This window comes from Henckelia pumila, chromosome 4, assembly GCF_033568475.1.
Source record: "Henckelia pumila isolate YLH828 chromosome 4, ASM3356847v2, whole genome shotgun sequence".
Lineage (NCBI taxonomy): Eukaryota > Viridiplantae > Streptophyta > Magnoliopsida > Lamiales > Gesneriaceae > Henckelia > Henckelia pumila.
In genome coordinates this window covers 191,730,281-191,743,823 of record NC_133123.1, presented here as the reverse complement: position 1 = coordinate 191,743,823, position 13,543 = coordinate 191,730,281, and the positions used below count along the sequence as shown (strand labels likewise).

At 35.5% G+C, this 13,543-nt stretch overlaps 2 protein-coding genes across 2 annotated transcripts; one reads left to right on the top strand and one right to left on the bottom strand.

Moving 5' to 3' along the window:
* The first annotated feature begins 731 nt into the window (after positions 1 to 731).
* On the top strand, positions 732 to 1,100 carry LOC140862490 (uncharacterized). The gene has a single exon (XM_073265513.1). It carries the CDS (start codon positions 732 to 734, stop codon positions 1,098 to 1,100), a length of 369 nt encoding a protein of 122 aa, XP_073121614.1.
* Positions 1,101 to 2,459: 1,359 nt separating this feature from the next.
* LOC140860745 (glutamyl-tRNA reductase 1, chloroplastic-like) lies at positions 2,460 to 5,289 on the bottom strand. The gene is made up of 3 exons (XM_073263750.1): positions 4,905 to 5,289; positions 4,156 to 4,397; positions 2,460 to 3,907 (listed from the first exon to the last, which is right to left on the bottom strand). Exons 1-3 carry the CDS (start codon positions 5,179 to 5,181, stop codon positions 2,768 to 2,770), a joined length of 1,659 nt encoding a protein of 552 aa, XP_073119851.1. The 5' UTR covers positions 5,182 to 5,289; the 3' UTR covers positions 2,460 to 2,767.
* Between the last annotated feature and the right edge of the window lie 8,254 nt (positions 5,290 to 13,543).

Here is a 13,543-nt window from a genome sequence, read left to right as displayed (position 1 = left end):
TCAGCGTTGCAGGTTCGATTCTCGCATGGAGCATATTCACTTCAGAAATATTGTGGGGTATGCTCTGGGGGTTGGCCATGTTGCTCCCTATCTCAGGTCTCTGCCGCTCGTGCACATCCTATCTTAGGTCTCTGACTCATGTGAGATGACGTCTCCTTCGAAGTCAACATTTTTTTTAAACTAATCGGGTTTATAAAACTTATCACCCAATCCAAGATTTTAAAAAAAATAAATATTTGTTATAAACGGTCCAATATCATTTAAAAAGTGCCTAAACCCATCCCAAATGGTGGACTTTTGTCTTGCGTCTATATTTTTTTACTCGACTTACATCTCGTAATTTTTTCTTACTGTCTGATATAACGTTTTTGATTAATTCCGCTTTCGTGTTCAAGTTTTATAATATATTCCTCGTATTATTATTATTCAGCCAATTTATTTGATAAATAATTGATTGGTTTTATATCAAATAACCTTTTTCCATCTCTTGGTGCTTACTTATTTTACAGCATACAGAACAATCCCTTGAAAGCAAAAGGAAAAAAAAACAAAGAATGGGTGCAAAAATTCTACACACGAATCTCCCAACACAATTGGCAAAATCCCAAACCCATCCCTTCCTCTCCAATCCAATTCCAACCACACCCAAATCCCTGCGCCTCAACCACAAGCCACGCAGAACCCTCAAAATCTCATGCATCAAAGAGAAAGAACCCACGGCCGACGAAACAATGGCGGCGGAACTCAGCCTCCACATAAAAAATATAAACACCAGCATGCTGCAAAGAGAAGAAGCCTTGAAGAGAAGCCGGGAGCTGCTGTTCGCGGAGGTGAGCAATTTCACGGGGCTGCAACCGGAGGATTTGAGGAAGAAATGGGGGACAATGGGCCAAGAGGAGAGATGGGTTTTGGTCAATGGGTTCGTCTCGGAATGGAGCGCCCATTTTCATCCGCTGTCCGCTACATCTGTCAAGGAAATGGTGGAACAATTTTTGGGTGAACAAGGTGACATTTCGGCTTCTCCTTCTTCTGCTACTGCTACTCTGTTTCCTGATTTTGGGAAATTCTTGGGCTTCTCGCGAAACAGGGAAGAAGAATGACCATTCCAGTTTTTTGTTATTCGTGGATTCAGATTAAAAATATAGACATTATTATTGTTAAATTTATGGATCCTGTGTAGATAATTATTATCAAGAATTTTTGGGTTTTTGTCAAATATAGGGGTCGAGGTCTTGTACCATTGATATCCACTTTTCTTAAGGTTCCGAATGTGAGCCTCACAAACAAGGTTGAAGATTGTTTTTTAATTAAGACATTTTTTTAGAAAAAAAAAATGTTTTTCTTTCTAATATAAAACTTATACAAAAAGCTCAAATGATTCTATGATAAATCAATCTTGTCAGATTGAGAAGAAGTCCGATCCATTCATAAAAAATATTAATTTTTAGACATAGAAGAGATCGATATATCCACAAGATCGTCTAAACAGAAATCTACAACTAATCATCATCCAGCGAGACCTGAAATCCTTTTGGGAGAAGAAATTGATGATTACATAAATTTTGAATTTATGCACTTGATTCGAGCAAAGTGCTTAGATTAGGAGATGGTTGAGCTGTATTCTAATCAGGCCCGTTTGGTTTCAAAAGTTAGGCCAAAAAAGCACTTTTTTAAGTGCTTTTCATTTAATAAAGTGTTTGGTTGACCAAAAAAGTGTTTAAATAAGCATTTTTTTAAGTCAAAATTAGAGCTTTTTCAAAAGCAAAAAATTATAGCTTAAAAAAGTGATTTTTTTAAAAAATGTCTACCAAATCCAAACGGGGCTAAAGCAACACCATCTTTGTCTTTAGTTTTGATTTGATATTAATATTTCAGATTTTTTTAATTCAAAAATCTAAAATTCTTTCCATATATAGATACTATCCTTTTTTAAGGTTTGATATTAATATTTTTGATAAAAATAAAATACTATTACAAACTTTTAAAATTATTTCCCTGGAAAAAGACTTCAATTCGTTTTCTTCCTTCAATGCAATTAAACTCAAACTAATTATATATATAATTACTTTGCTATAAATAATTAAAATTATATAAAAAAAAATTAAATACATAGCTTCGCATTTAAATTTTGAGACATGTTTGAATACATCTCGAAGATTTTTCAAGTCTCGCGATTTTCAGAATCTTGTTGTATAACCTTTGCATGACGAAGAAGTTTATAGATTAAATACATCTAATTAAACTTCATGTTAATCTTGCTACAAAATTAAAAGGAAGTTAACAAGGCATGAAACTAGAACCCTTGCATTTCAAGTACTAATCAAACAACTCTAGAAAGAGCATTTTTGCCACCGTGAGAACATATGCCTCGCAAAGCACATTCAACAAATGAATACATGGTTTCTCAAAAAATATAATATAATAAAATAAATACATGGATGCTACCAATACTCAAAACGGAAGAAAAGATTTGAATGAATGAATTAGACGCCAACCAGGTTGGCTAGTAAGCTACATTTTCGTTTATTGTCACAATAAACTCATTCCGGGTAATGAATCTATCTCCAATCCCAGTCTTTGAATCTACACTATTTGGGGGGTTGGCTAGAAACCTCCCCTGGGTGTGTTCATCTCTATACAAATCATTTGTGGCTCGAAAAAAAATTCAATAATTATCAGCTTAATATCAAGCTCAAGTGGAGCTAGGGAGTCGTAACTCCAGAAAAAAAAGAAACAACAAATAGTTGCTGATGCCGAGAGAGGAGGCTCAAGAATCTTCTTTCTGACTTTGCTCGATCTTAGCCCGTATCTTCTGCTCCAGTATCGACATATATGTATCCAGGCTGAATATTCTGTTAAGGGCACGCATGTTTTCCAGGACTTCATCCAAACCCCGATTGTCAGCTGTGTCACAGCGCAAGTGTTGCATTGGACCATGGAGGAGTTTGTTCACAATTCCCGTGCTAAGATCATTAATAGCTTTCTTTTGGTTCTTTGTGAGATTGTCGCCCATTTTTAACATGCACTTTTCTACCTCGGCATTCCTGATACTTTCTGCATACTTCCTAAGATTCTTGATGACTGGAACGGTCTCAAGTGAGTCCTTCCATGCTTCGAATTGTTCGACTTCATCTGCGATGATTGCCTTAGCTTCCATTGCTTTCTGCAATCGGTCCACCTTGTTGGATGCCACGACTTCCTTTAAATCATCAACATTATAAACCAGAACATTTTCAAGATCCTCAACACATGACCCCACATTCCGAGGAACAGAAATGTCGACGAATAGCCTCTGTCCTCCAATGTTAGAGCTCACAGGGGGAAGCATCTGAACTTGATCTTTTGAAAAGAGAGGAGTTTCTGAAGCAGTACATGTGAAAACCACATCTGCTTCTGCAGCAGATGCTAACATTTCCGAGAGAGGCTTATATACTATTTCAACATCTTTCAGTTCTTCACTGATTGAAGCAACTCTGTCCTGTGTTCTGTTGATGACGACTATTTTCTTGCAGCCCTTCGCCGCCAAGTGCTTGATCACAAGCTTTCCCATCTTGCCAGCTCCAACCACCAACATTCTGGCGGTGCTATGTGAGATCTCTGGAAGTTTGATCATTGCAAGCTCCACTGCTGCTGAACTAACTGATACCGACCCTCTGGAAATATTGGTCTCTGTTCTAACACGTTTTCCAACACTGATAGCGTGCTTGAAAAGTCCACTAATTTTACGGTCAAACCCAGGGACTCCCTCACCGGTTTTAGCAACTTGTTTAACCTGTGCAAGAATTTGACCTTCTCCTAAGACGAGGGAATCAAGCCCAGAAGCGACTTCAAACAGATGCTGCGCAGCATCTTTATTGTAAAGCAAAAATCTGTGCTGATGGAGTTCGGAAACTGGCACTGCGCTGATCTGTGGAGAAAGATCACCAACCTTGAGCACTATTCATATTTTTGTACAACATAGAGGCATAATTTCATATTGTCTAGTAGTTATTATAGGACAAACACCATTTGTAGAAAAAGGAGGCAACTGTTTGATGGTATAGCATCAAACTGGCCTCAATCAAGTTATACGACAGCATAAGCTATTGCCAATTGCTATTCAATATTCAGAGTGAAAAAGACTAAACATAGTATGAGGATGGGGAATATAGTTACCTTAGACATCCATTCGGTAACTTCTTTTATCCCACGATGTTGAGAAAGAGCCACCACATAAATTTCCATTCTGTTACAAGTACTAAGAACAGCAGCTTCCTCTATATGATTTAACGAGCAAAGTTCACCAATCGCTTGAGGCCATTGTGCTTCTGGAATAGAAAGCTTCTCACGTATCTCTATGGGCGCTGTAAGGTAATTAAACCCCACAACCACAATACTGCTCTTTTCCCTTGTATATCCTGAAACAAAAGTCATACATTTTCTAAGATCATTTCCCATAAAAATTTTACGATCTATTTACGAAGCATCGAGGAGTCATACAAGAATAACCAAGATAATCACAAACCAGCTTATTCCCCAACTCCATATATACCATGTGAAGCCATTAAAGCAGACATCATTGAAAACAAAGATGAATGGATATTTTCCAAATCACAATTATCTTTGTTTTCGACTTCTTATCAGCACAGATGCACACAACTACTGTCCGTTCTTAACAAAACCGTGACGATTACCAGAAATTAGAAGAGGAGATATAAAAGGAAATGGCAAAATGATAGAAGCAAGCCAAACCAAAATGGCTATCATGCGGTCGGTTCAAGTGGGAAAAGGAAAAACAAAAAAAAAAACTTCAACTCAAAATCCACAATTGAGTAAAATTTATCATCAAAAGTACAGAGTTTCGTGATTACATATCAAAACACAAAACAAAAAGATTGAAAAATGGGAAAGAGAAAGAAACTTACGGCCGGCTCCGGATGTTTTCAGGAGCTCCAGCGCCGAAATGGATCCAGTGGGAGAAAGTTGACATGTGGGGAGTAGTTTGAAGGAACCCGTTTCAGAAACCACGCGTTTTAGCCTGAAATGATAATCAATCATCCGCGGAAAACAAGCGACGGAAAAGAAAGACATATTCCGAATGCGTAGGCCATTGGTGCAAGAATCCATCTTCAATCTAAAATGGGAATCGGCGTCACAGTGATAAGAAAAAGAAGAGGTCACGAAGCCCCTCGCCGCCGCCATTGTAGAACAACGGAGGTTTGAATTTGCAGGCGAGGGGTTCGGGGGGTGGAATTTATGCGTAGGGGAGGATGGTCAGAAGAGTTAGGTGGAAATGGAATGGGTTTGGGTTTTGTCGCGTTCGAGGAATCTTTCAACACTGCATATTTGGTCGGAATTCAACCATTCCTTCATTTCCTACTTGCCTTTCTTTTTCTTTTTTTCTTTTTCTTTTTCTTTTTCTTTTTTTTTTTCCTTTTTTTTCTTTTCCAAAATATCAGTTTAAATCTATTTATATACCGATTATATTTCGTTGAATTAATTATAATCTATATTTCTTAGGGGGGCAAATTTTACAAAAATCCCGACCCTTTCCGATTCCCGACCCGTTCCCGTCCCGAATTTTTTTCGTCCCGAACTTTTTCCGATCCGAGTGGTCGGGATTTTTTTCGACCCGATCAATTTCGGGATCGGGATAGGCAACTTTTCCCGACGGAATTCCTGACCCGACCCGAATATAAAAATAATATTTTTTTAATTAAAAAAACAATTTTTTTAATTTTATGTTTTAATATTAATGTTTTATAATTATATACCATATAATTTTTTTTTATATTTATCTTTTTTACTATTAACATTGAGTTATAAATATTTATTTTTGTTTTTTAATTATTATGAATAATTATAGGTTTTTTTTATTAATCAAGTAGTTGTTTTAGTTTATTTGTAATGTACTAAAATAATGTTTTACTTTTTTAATGGTTATATATAAAGAAATTTTAATTTATTTGTAATGTATTAAGAAATTGTTTGATTTTTTTCATAATTTTTTTTAAAAAAATATTTACAAAGAATTTTTTTTTAAAAAAAAAATTTATTCGGGATTGCCCTCTCCCGACCCGACGGAATCCCGAACATTCGGGTCCCGACACTTCTCGGGTGTGGGATCGAAAGAAAAAAAATATCCCAATTTCTATCGGGACGGGAATCGGGTAAGAGGGTTACGGGACGGGTCCCGACCCGATTCCACCCCTAATATTTCTGACGCAGAGCCGTACCAGTGTTCGATAGGACCTGAGGCGAAAAATAAAGATCAGGCCCTCTTATTGCGATAAATAGTTTTAAAGTTCAGTTCGTAAATAAAAAATATACTAAATAATACATAGATATATCGAAAATAATATATTACATAAATAAAAAGTTAACCAATATTTGAAATGATTAAATAAATACTATCATCTAACTGTTTTAGAAAGAAAAATATCTATCAAATCTTTATAATCCAGTTATCAACAATATAGTTTTTTTTTATGCAACTGTTATTGATATGATTAACAAAATATTATAGCAATATAAGTATTTTAAAATAATCATTCAATTTCTTCAAACAAAGTAACTGCATATCAGTTGCTCTCTTTTTCACTAATATATTAACTAACATCTTATGATCATCAACTCCAAACACTACTCATCATCATTAATGTATGAATGTATATCATGACTCAAAAATTGTTGAAACTTCATAAAAGACTTTATCCAACTGGCAGTGGCGTACCTACGAGTTTTAGGGCCTGAGTCGAACTTAAAATTTGGGCCCCTCAAATAAATATTTCAATTATTAAAATTATTAAAGAGGGTCTTTCTACACTAAAATACAAATTACAATAGACCTAAGTATAAAATGAACATACAATGTTAAAAAACTATATAATGTATAAATAATAATGGGAATTATATATTTGTTTTGGGCTCTCCTGGACCTCCTGGGCCTGTTTTGGAAAAAATTACAACAATTAAAATTTTTTATGAGTCATATACAATAATAACACTATTATATATATATTTTGGGCCCTCTCTTGGACCTGGGCTTGAGGCGGTGGACTCACTCGCCTCATGCCAAGTTCGGGCCTACCAACTAGTTAAAAACTCACTCTTTTAATTTTTTAAAATTCAAAAAAAATCCCAAAGTCTATTTATATTGTATTTAAAATTTATTAAAAATTACTAAATTCAAAGCATGAGCAAAACCAACAAAAAAAATTGATTGGTGTAGAATTCAAAAAAATTTATGTGAACGCAAAGAAATCCTAAATTATTTTACTATGACTATGAAATATCAACCACGACAATTTTTAATTTTATGTTGCCAAAGCAATTATACATAAAATAAATAAATAAACAAGATTTCAATAAAAAATTATTGAGAATTGGGTCCAAGGGGCTAAAATATTGGAGTGTATGTGGATTATGATTGCACATATAATATTAATTAATTGAGGGTTCAAACCAATACAAAAAAAGGAGCTAAAATATTAATCATATTAACACATCTCTAGAACTTAACATGTACATCTAATAAAAAAAATGGGCCCTCTATTGGGCCGGGCCCTGAGGCGATGGCCTCTCTCCCCTTACATAAGGACCGGCCATGTGACGAGTAAATCATGTGATTAATGGTATGGTTCCGTTTGTACGTAATAGTTTAAAAACGTTTTTACTATTTTTATAAGTGAAAAAAACTTAAAATACATACTTGGACAATATTTTTATGAAATGTTTTAGAAAAATATTTTTGAAAAAATATTTCCAAATATAGTTTTTAAAGAACAATTGAGTGTGTTTAAAGTTTCGTTTGGACAAATACTTATAAAACATTTTTATAAAAGTGTGTTTTTAAAAATTATTTATAAAATATTTTAAAAGTTCCTTTAAGAATAAATATGTGTTTGGACAACTGTTCTATAAAAATATTTTAATATTTTTAAATTAATGGTGCTTTGATTTTCATCATTTTTTTCTATTATAAAAACTTTGTTCTTTGAAAACTATATTTGTAGAACATTTTAAAAAAAATATTTTTGATAAACATTTAATTTTTTTTTTCAAACACATACTTTAAGTTTTTTGCTCTTATAAAAACTAAAAATATTTTTAAAGTATATGTCCAAATTTAGAATAAAATTATGAAAGACAAAGATAAACAACATTACTTTTGAAATGTTAAAATATTTTATATAATAATTTTTCAAACACATATTTATTTTTAAAACAACTTTTAAAACATTTTATAATAAATTTTAAAAATATTTTATAAAAACGTTTATAAGCATTTGTCCAAACAAGACCTAGATGTTGTGTAAGCATTTACTACATGTGATCATGGTGCATAACTTTTACTAATTCATATCGAATTGTACATATGATTCAGTCAAATTCCGGTTTTATTAACAAAATTAAAAATTGACATGATGATGTGTAATATTTCAATAATTTTTAACCAAAAAAAGAATTTTTAACCAAAAAAAAGAATGAGCAAGTAGAAACCAAAAAATTAGTAATATATTAAAAATTTATATTGATAAACAACAATATATAGAACGTCTTCCGAATGAAAAATACCATCCAAATCATACTGAATTAAAATCAGTTATAAGTTGTCACACCCCATGTCCGAGACGTGTCACTGGCGTTGTTTCAAATTTATAAAAATTATAAAACAACAAGCCTCTGTAGCACAGTCTAATACCAACCAGTCTTTTATTCATAAATAAGCCGAAAATACTTGTCTTACATTCCAACAAAAATAAACAACACTTGATATCAAAAGTACTAACGAAACTTGCGGAAGCGTTCAACACATTAAGATAAAATCAGAAAACTAAAACGATAAATTCCAAGAATAACCACGAACTAAACACGGCCTTCTCTTTACCAACCCCAAAACATATCCTGCTCCTTGTCGTCTAAGTCTTCTTCAACATCTGGGAGGAAAAAGTAAGGGGGATGAGTGTTTTGGAAAACACTCAGGAAGTGGGGGCCGATCGATCATGTACATATATTTTCATAAAAGGATTTAAACAGATTCATATCATTTCATAGCAAAGCATATAATCGTTCATAACATAATTATCATTCAAGAACACTGCAAATCTTCTCATTACTTGTGGCTAACTGATCAGTCCCCTATATGTAATCCCTCTAAAGGGTGAGGTCATAGAACGATTATTGTTACCTACTACATCAGGGCCATAACATACATTGCTCGGAAATTCCCTTTCCACTCATAATGTGAATCTTAGAAGTATCTCAAATAGTTTTAGTTTCATACATGTAAATCATAATTCATAGCAAGGGTTTAAACATATTATGACGATCGAAACTTTAAAGCATACATAATAGTTTTAAAACAAGCCCACTTACAGAATTGTTCTTGAATCAAACTAACAGTCAAATTTTGGGAAGAAAAACTCGAAAATTCAGCAGGCTGAATTTTCGAATTCGAGGTAGCCTTCTAGGATAGATTCCTTAAGCGTTTTACTCCTCAAATCCTTGACCCTATCCTTCGAATTAAGGGAGAAAAATGGCAGAATTATTAACCTATATGATAACTAAATTATCAAGGAAGTAGGCAAACTTACTGACCCAAAGTGACTCAAACAAGTAACAAAACCAGCAGCACGACGCCTAGAGAGTCTCGAAATTTCAGCAGCCTTGAGTTCGAAAATTTGAGAGATTGTGTGAGAGTATTCTGAAGAGTGCCTTGCTGATGAAGTGGATGTGTTAAAGGGGCTAAGGGGCGGATTTATGTGCCCAATAAGAGGCTGAACTTCAGCCTTGATTTCATGCAATAGGGAGGAAAAAATCTGAAATTCAAAAGTCTTGATTTGAATGCTGTCAAAATTGATTTGTATTCCATGAATCAGCCTTCATCTTGGTATACCAATAAGGGAAAGATTGTAGCTTCCAAGTAGAGAATTATTTCCATAATGGTTTAGGCTTGGAAGCCAAGTTTCGGATCTTCACATCCTTCCCTCCTTATAAGAAGTTTCGTTCTAGAAACTTGAGTTAACTTGATCTTCGAAGAGATAGGGATACTCCTGCTGTATCTTCTCTTTCAACTCCCATGTAGCTTCTCTTTCAGTGTGATTTGACCATTGCACTTTGACATAAGGAATGGTCCTTCGCCTAAGGACTTGGTCCATGGTATCTACTATTCGGATAGGAACTTCCTCATACTTTAGTTTCTTAGTCAAGTTTCCATCAATCAAAAGTGGTTCAACTTCAAGGACATGGTTCGGATCTGGAATAAACTTCCTCAGTTGCGAGACATGGAACACATCATGTATCCTTGACATACTTGGCGGCAATGCTAGTCTATAAGCAAGCATACCCACCTCTTCCAAAATTTCAAAAGGCCCAACGTATCGAGGTTTCAATTTTCCAGCTTTGATGAATCGGACGAATCCTTTCATTGGTGATACTTTCACATAAGCTTTCTCACCAACTTGGTGTTGGAACACGGTCGTTCTCCGGATCGAAAAAGAAAGTGATACCCGGTGCAGTGGAAGTTTTAAAATTTTATATGGAACAATTCCATATGAGTATCAAATTCCTACGATTAAAATTGATAAAATATAAAATTTAAACAATATAAATTTTATCTTAAAATCTCGAAGCGAGATTATGAACACCAACAGATTAAACTGCTCTTGTTGTATATCTCAGAAACTGATGAACGAACAATTCTTCAATCAGGTCCACGAACAGAAATTTAATCCCTCTGATAGACTGCACTAGAAAGTCTATCAGAAGTTTCTACGAAGAGATAGAACAGATATGATCTGTTAAATCAGTCTGCAAATTCAAAAATTCACAGACTGAATATTCGAACACAGTAAAGGAAGGGGGGCGGCCGAATTCTCTAGAGAGAGTGCTCTAGGGTTTTCGAAAATTATGACCTATCTTGTTTTTTTAATTTCTATACTGCAATAACTTATTTATAATGTGGGCTGCTAACAGCTTAGGGCCCATTAGTCATAAGTTCAAGCCTAACAAGCAAAGCCCGCATGTTCAGAAATTAATATAAAATTCATCGTGACTCAGATTGATAAACCAATTTCACCAATGTGCACAGAAACCATTTCTGCATCTTTTAAAGTCAAGATAAATTTTCTGAATCCGAATTCAGTGATTTCCAAAAATGTCCATCACTATGTCATTTTAGGAAATCTTACTCCCTCTACTTTTAAATAAGAAGTCCCACTTCTTTATTCACTAAATTTAACTCTTTAAATTTAATTATCTCAACGGGGATTAGAAATTCATTACTTGTGTGACCCTCAATGGTTCAGGGATACAACTAGCCGTGGGCTCACAACTCCTTGTGACTCGGAACAACAATTTTCGACTTGCCCATCGAATCATGGTAAGAGCGCCTAGCAACATCGCCCCATGATTCCCTAGATATCACTGATAGTGTCTGCAAGAACCAATAGATTTTGGTTAGCGTACAGTACGGTCCCTTCATCCATATATCTCGATCGAATCAACAACCATTGGTAAATCGAGAGTCGTTCGAGATTCGATAACTATGCAATACATCTTGAAGATCAAATAGTGACGTCGCATGTGCTACTAGGAAACCAAGTAACCTAAAACACATCATGTACTCTGGCCAGAGATTCGTCACACTAATATCTCCTCAGATTGCATAGGATATCCACACTCGCAAGTATGTGGTGAATCCTTGACAACAAAGCATCGACTCCTATATGTGTCTTAACTGTACCCAATCCCGACACCTGATGACCCCAATAGAGTCGGTAAACGAGTCAAAGTAAAGTACTAGCATATAGAGTCTCAATGATGTTTCAAGTAGTAAGGACTAATGGTGTACAACCAAAACCGCGGACTTTATCCACTCGATAAGTGATAACCACTTGGAAAGTCCGGATAGAGTAGTTCAATCATTCATCATATGAATATCCATTTGCATGCTTTGAACATCTCTATGTTCCATACCAATGAAACGTGGTACTCGGCATCGCAAACGCTAGTCTCAATCTCGAGCGATCCTTATCCTTATTAACGGACGACTAAATTGACTAGGAACTGTTTAGAATATACAGTGACTTTAAGATGTGTTTCATGATAGCCATCTCCATGTGCTACCACATCTTACATACACTATAGTATATTCAAGGTCTTCATTTAAACATCTTATAGTATGTCACAACATAATAATATGATAAAAGATAAAGTAAATGCCATTATAAAAATGTAAATTATATTAAACAAAAGATTGTTTATACATAGAGTCATAAAAGCCCTTAGCCACAAGTTGGCTCACCGGGCACCCACTCTTTCAATCTCCCACTTGCCCTAAAGCCAACTAGTCATACTACGTAGTCCCATTGCTTCGCGATGTTTGTCAAATAATGGTCCTGGCAAGGGCTTAGTAAGTGGATCAGCGATATTGTCTGCAGAGGCCACTCTCTCGACAGTGATGTCTCCTCTTTCCACGATCTCCCGGATGATGTGGTATTTCCTCAGTACGTGTTTGGATCTTTGATGAGACCTTGGTTCCTTTGCCTGAGCAATGGCACCCGTGTTGTCACAGTACACCGGAACTGGACCAACAGCTTCAGGAATAACGCCCAACTCTTGGACGAAATTCCTCATCCAAACGGCCTCTTTAGCAGCAGCTGATGCCGCAATGTATTCTGCCTCAGTGGTGGAATACGCTATGGTGTCCTGCTTGGAACTCTTCCAAGAGACAGCACCCCCATTGAGCATGAACACAAATCCAGAGGTTGACTTCGAGTCATCCACGTCACTTTGGAAGCTAGAGTCGGTATAGCCTTCCAATTTCAGTTCTCTTCCTCCATAAACCATGAATACATTCTTAGTTCTTCTCAAGTACTTAAGAATATCCTTCACGGCTTTCCAATGCATTTGACCGGGATTGGCTTGATATCTGCTCGTGACACTCAGAGCAAATGCCATATCCGGTCTGGTGGATATCATCTCATACATGATACTCCCTATGGCTGACGCATATGGTATGTGTGTCATTTTCTCTATCTCTTCGTCAGTCTTGGGACACATAGACTTGGATAGAGAGACTCCATGACACATAGGTAGATGTCCTCTCTTGGACTCATCCATTGAAAACCTTTTCAATATAGTGTCGATGTAGGTAGCTTGAGTAAGTTCTATCATTCTCTTAGATCTATCTCTATAGATCTGTATCCCTAGAATATAGGACGCCTCACCCAAATCCTTCATCGAGAATCTACCTGATAACCATATCTTTGTTGACTGCAACATCCCTACATCATTCCCAATGAGTAAGATGTCATCAACATAAAGTACTAAGAATGTCACAGCATCCTTAACTACTTTCTTGTACACGCACGGTTCCTCCGGGTTCTTGATGAAACCAAAATCCTTTATTGTTTCATCAAATTTCTGGTTCCAACTTCTTGATGTTTGTTTGAGACCATAGATCGATCTCTGAAGCTTGCATACCTTATGCTCGCTTCCCATGGATGTGAATCCCTCGGGCTGCATCATATAGAGATTTCTTCCTTAATGTTTCCATTAA

Bases quoted from the DNA above. Each gene is read 5' to 3' on its own strand.
- LOC140862490 (XM_073265513.1), top strand. From the start codon at position 732: ATGGCGGCGGAACTCAGCCTCCACATAAAAAATATAAACACCAGCATG.
- LOC140860745 (XM_073263750.1), bottom strand. From the start codon at position 5,181: ATGGCGGCGGCGAGGGGCTTCGTGACCTCTTCTTTTTCTTATCACTGT. The intron at 4,398-4,904 runs GTAAGTTTCTTT...CTTTTGTTTCAG, and splicing joins GAAAACATCCGGAGCCGGCC to GATATACAAGGGAAAAGAGC. The intron at 3,908-4,155 runs GTAACTATATTC...CTTTCTCCACAG, and splicing joins TTACCGAATGGATGTCTAAG to ATCAGCGCAGTGCCAGTTTC.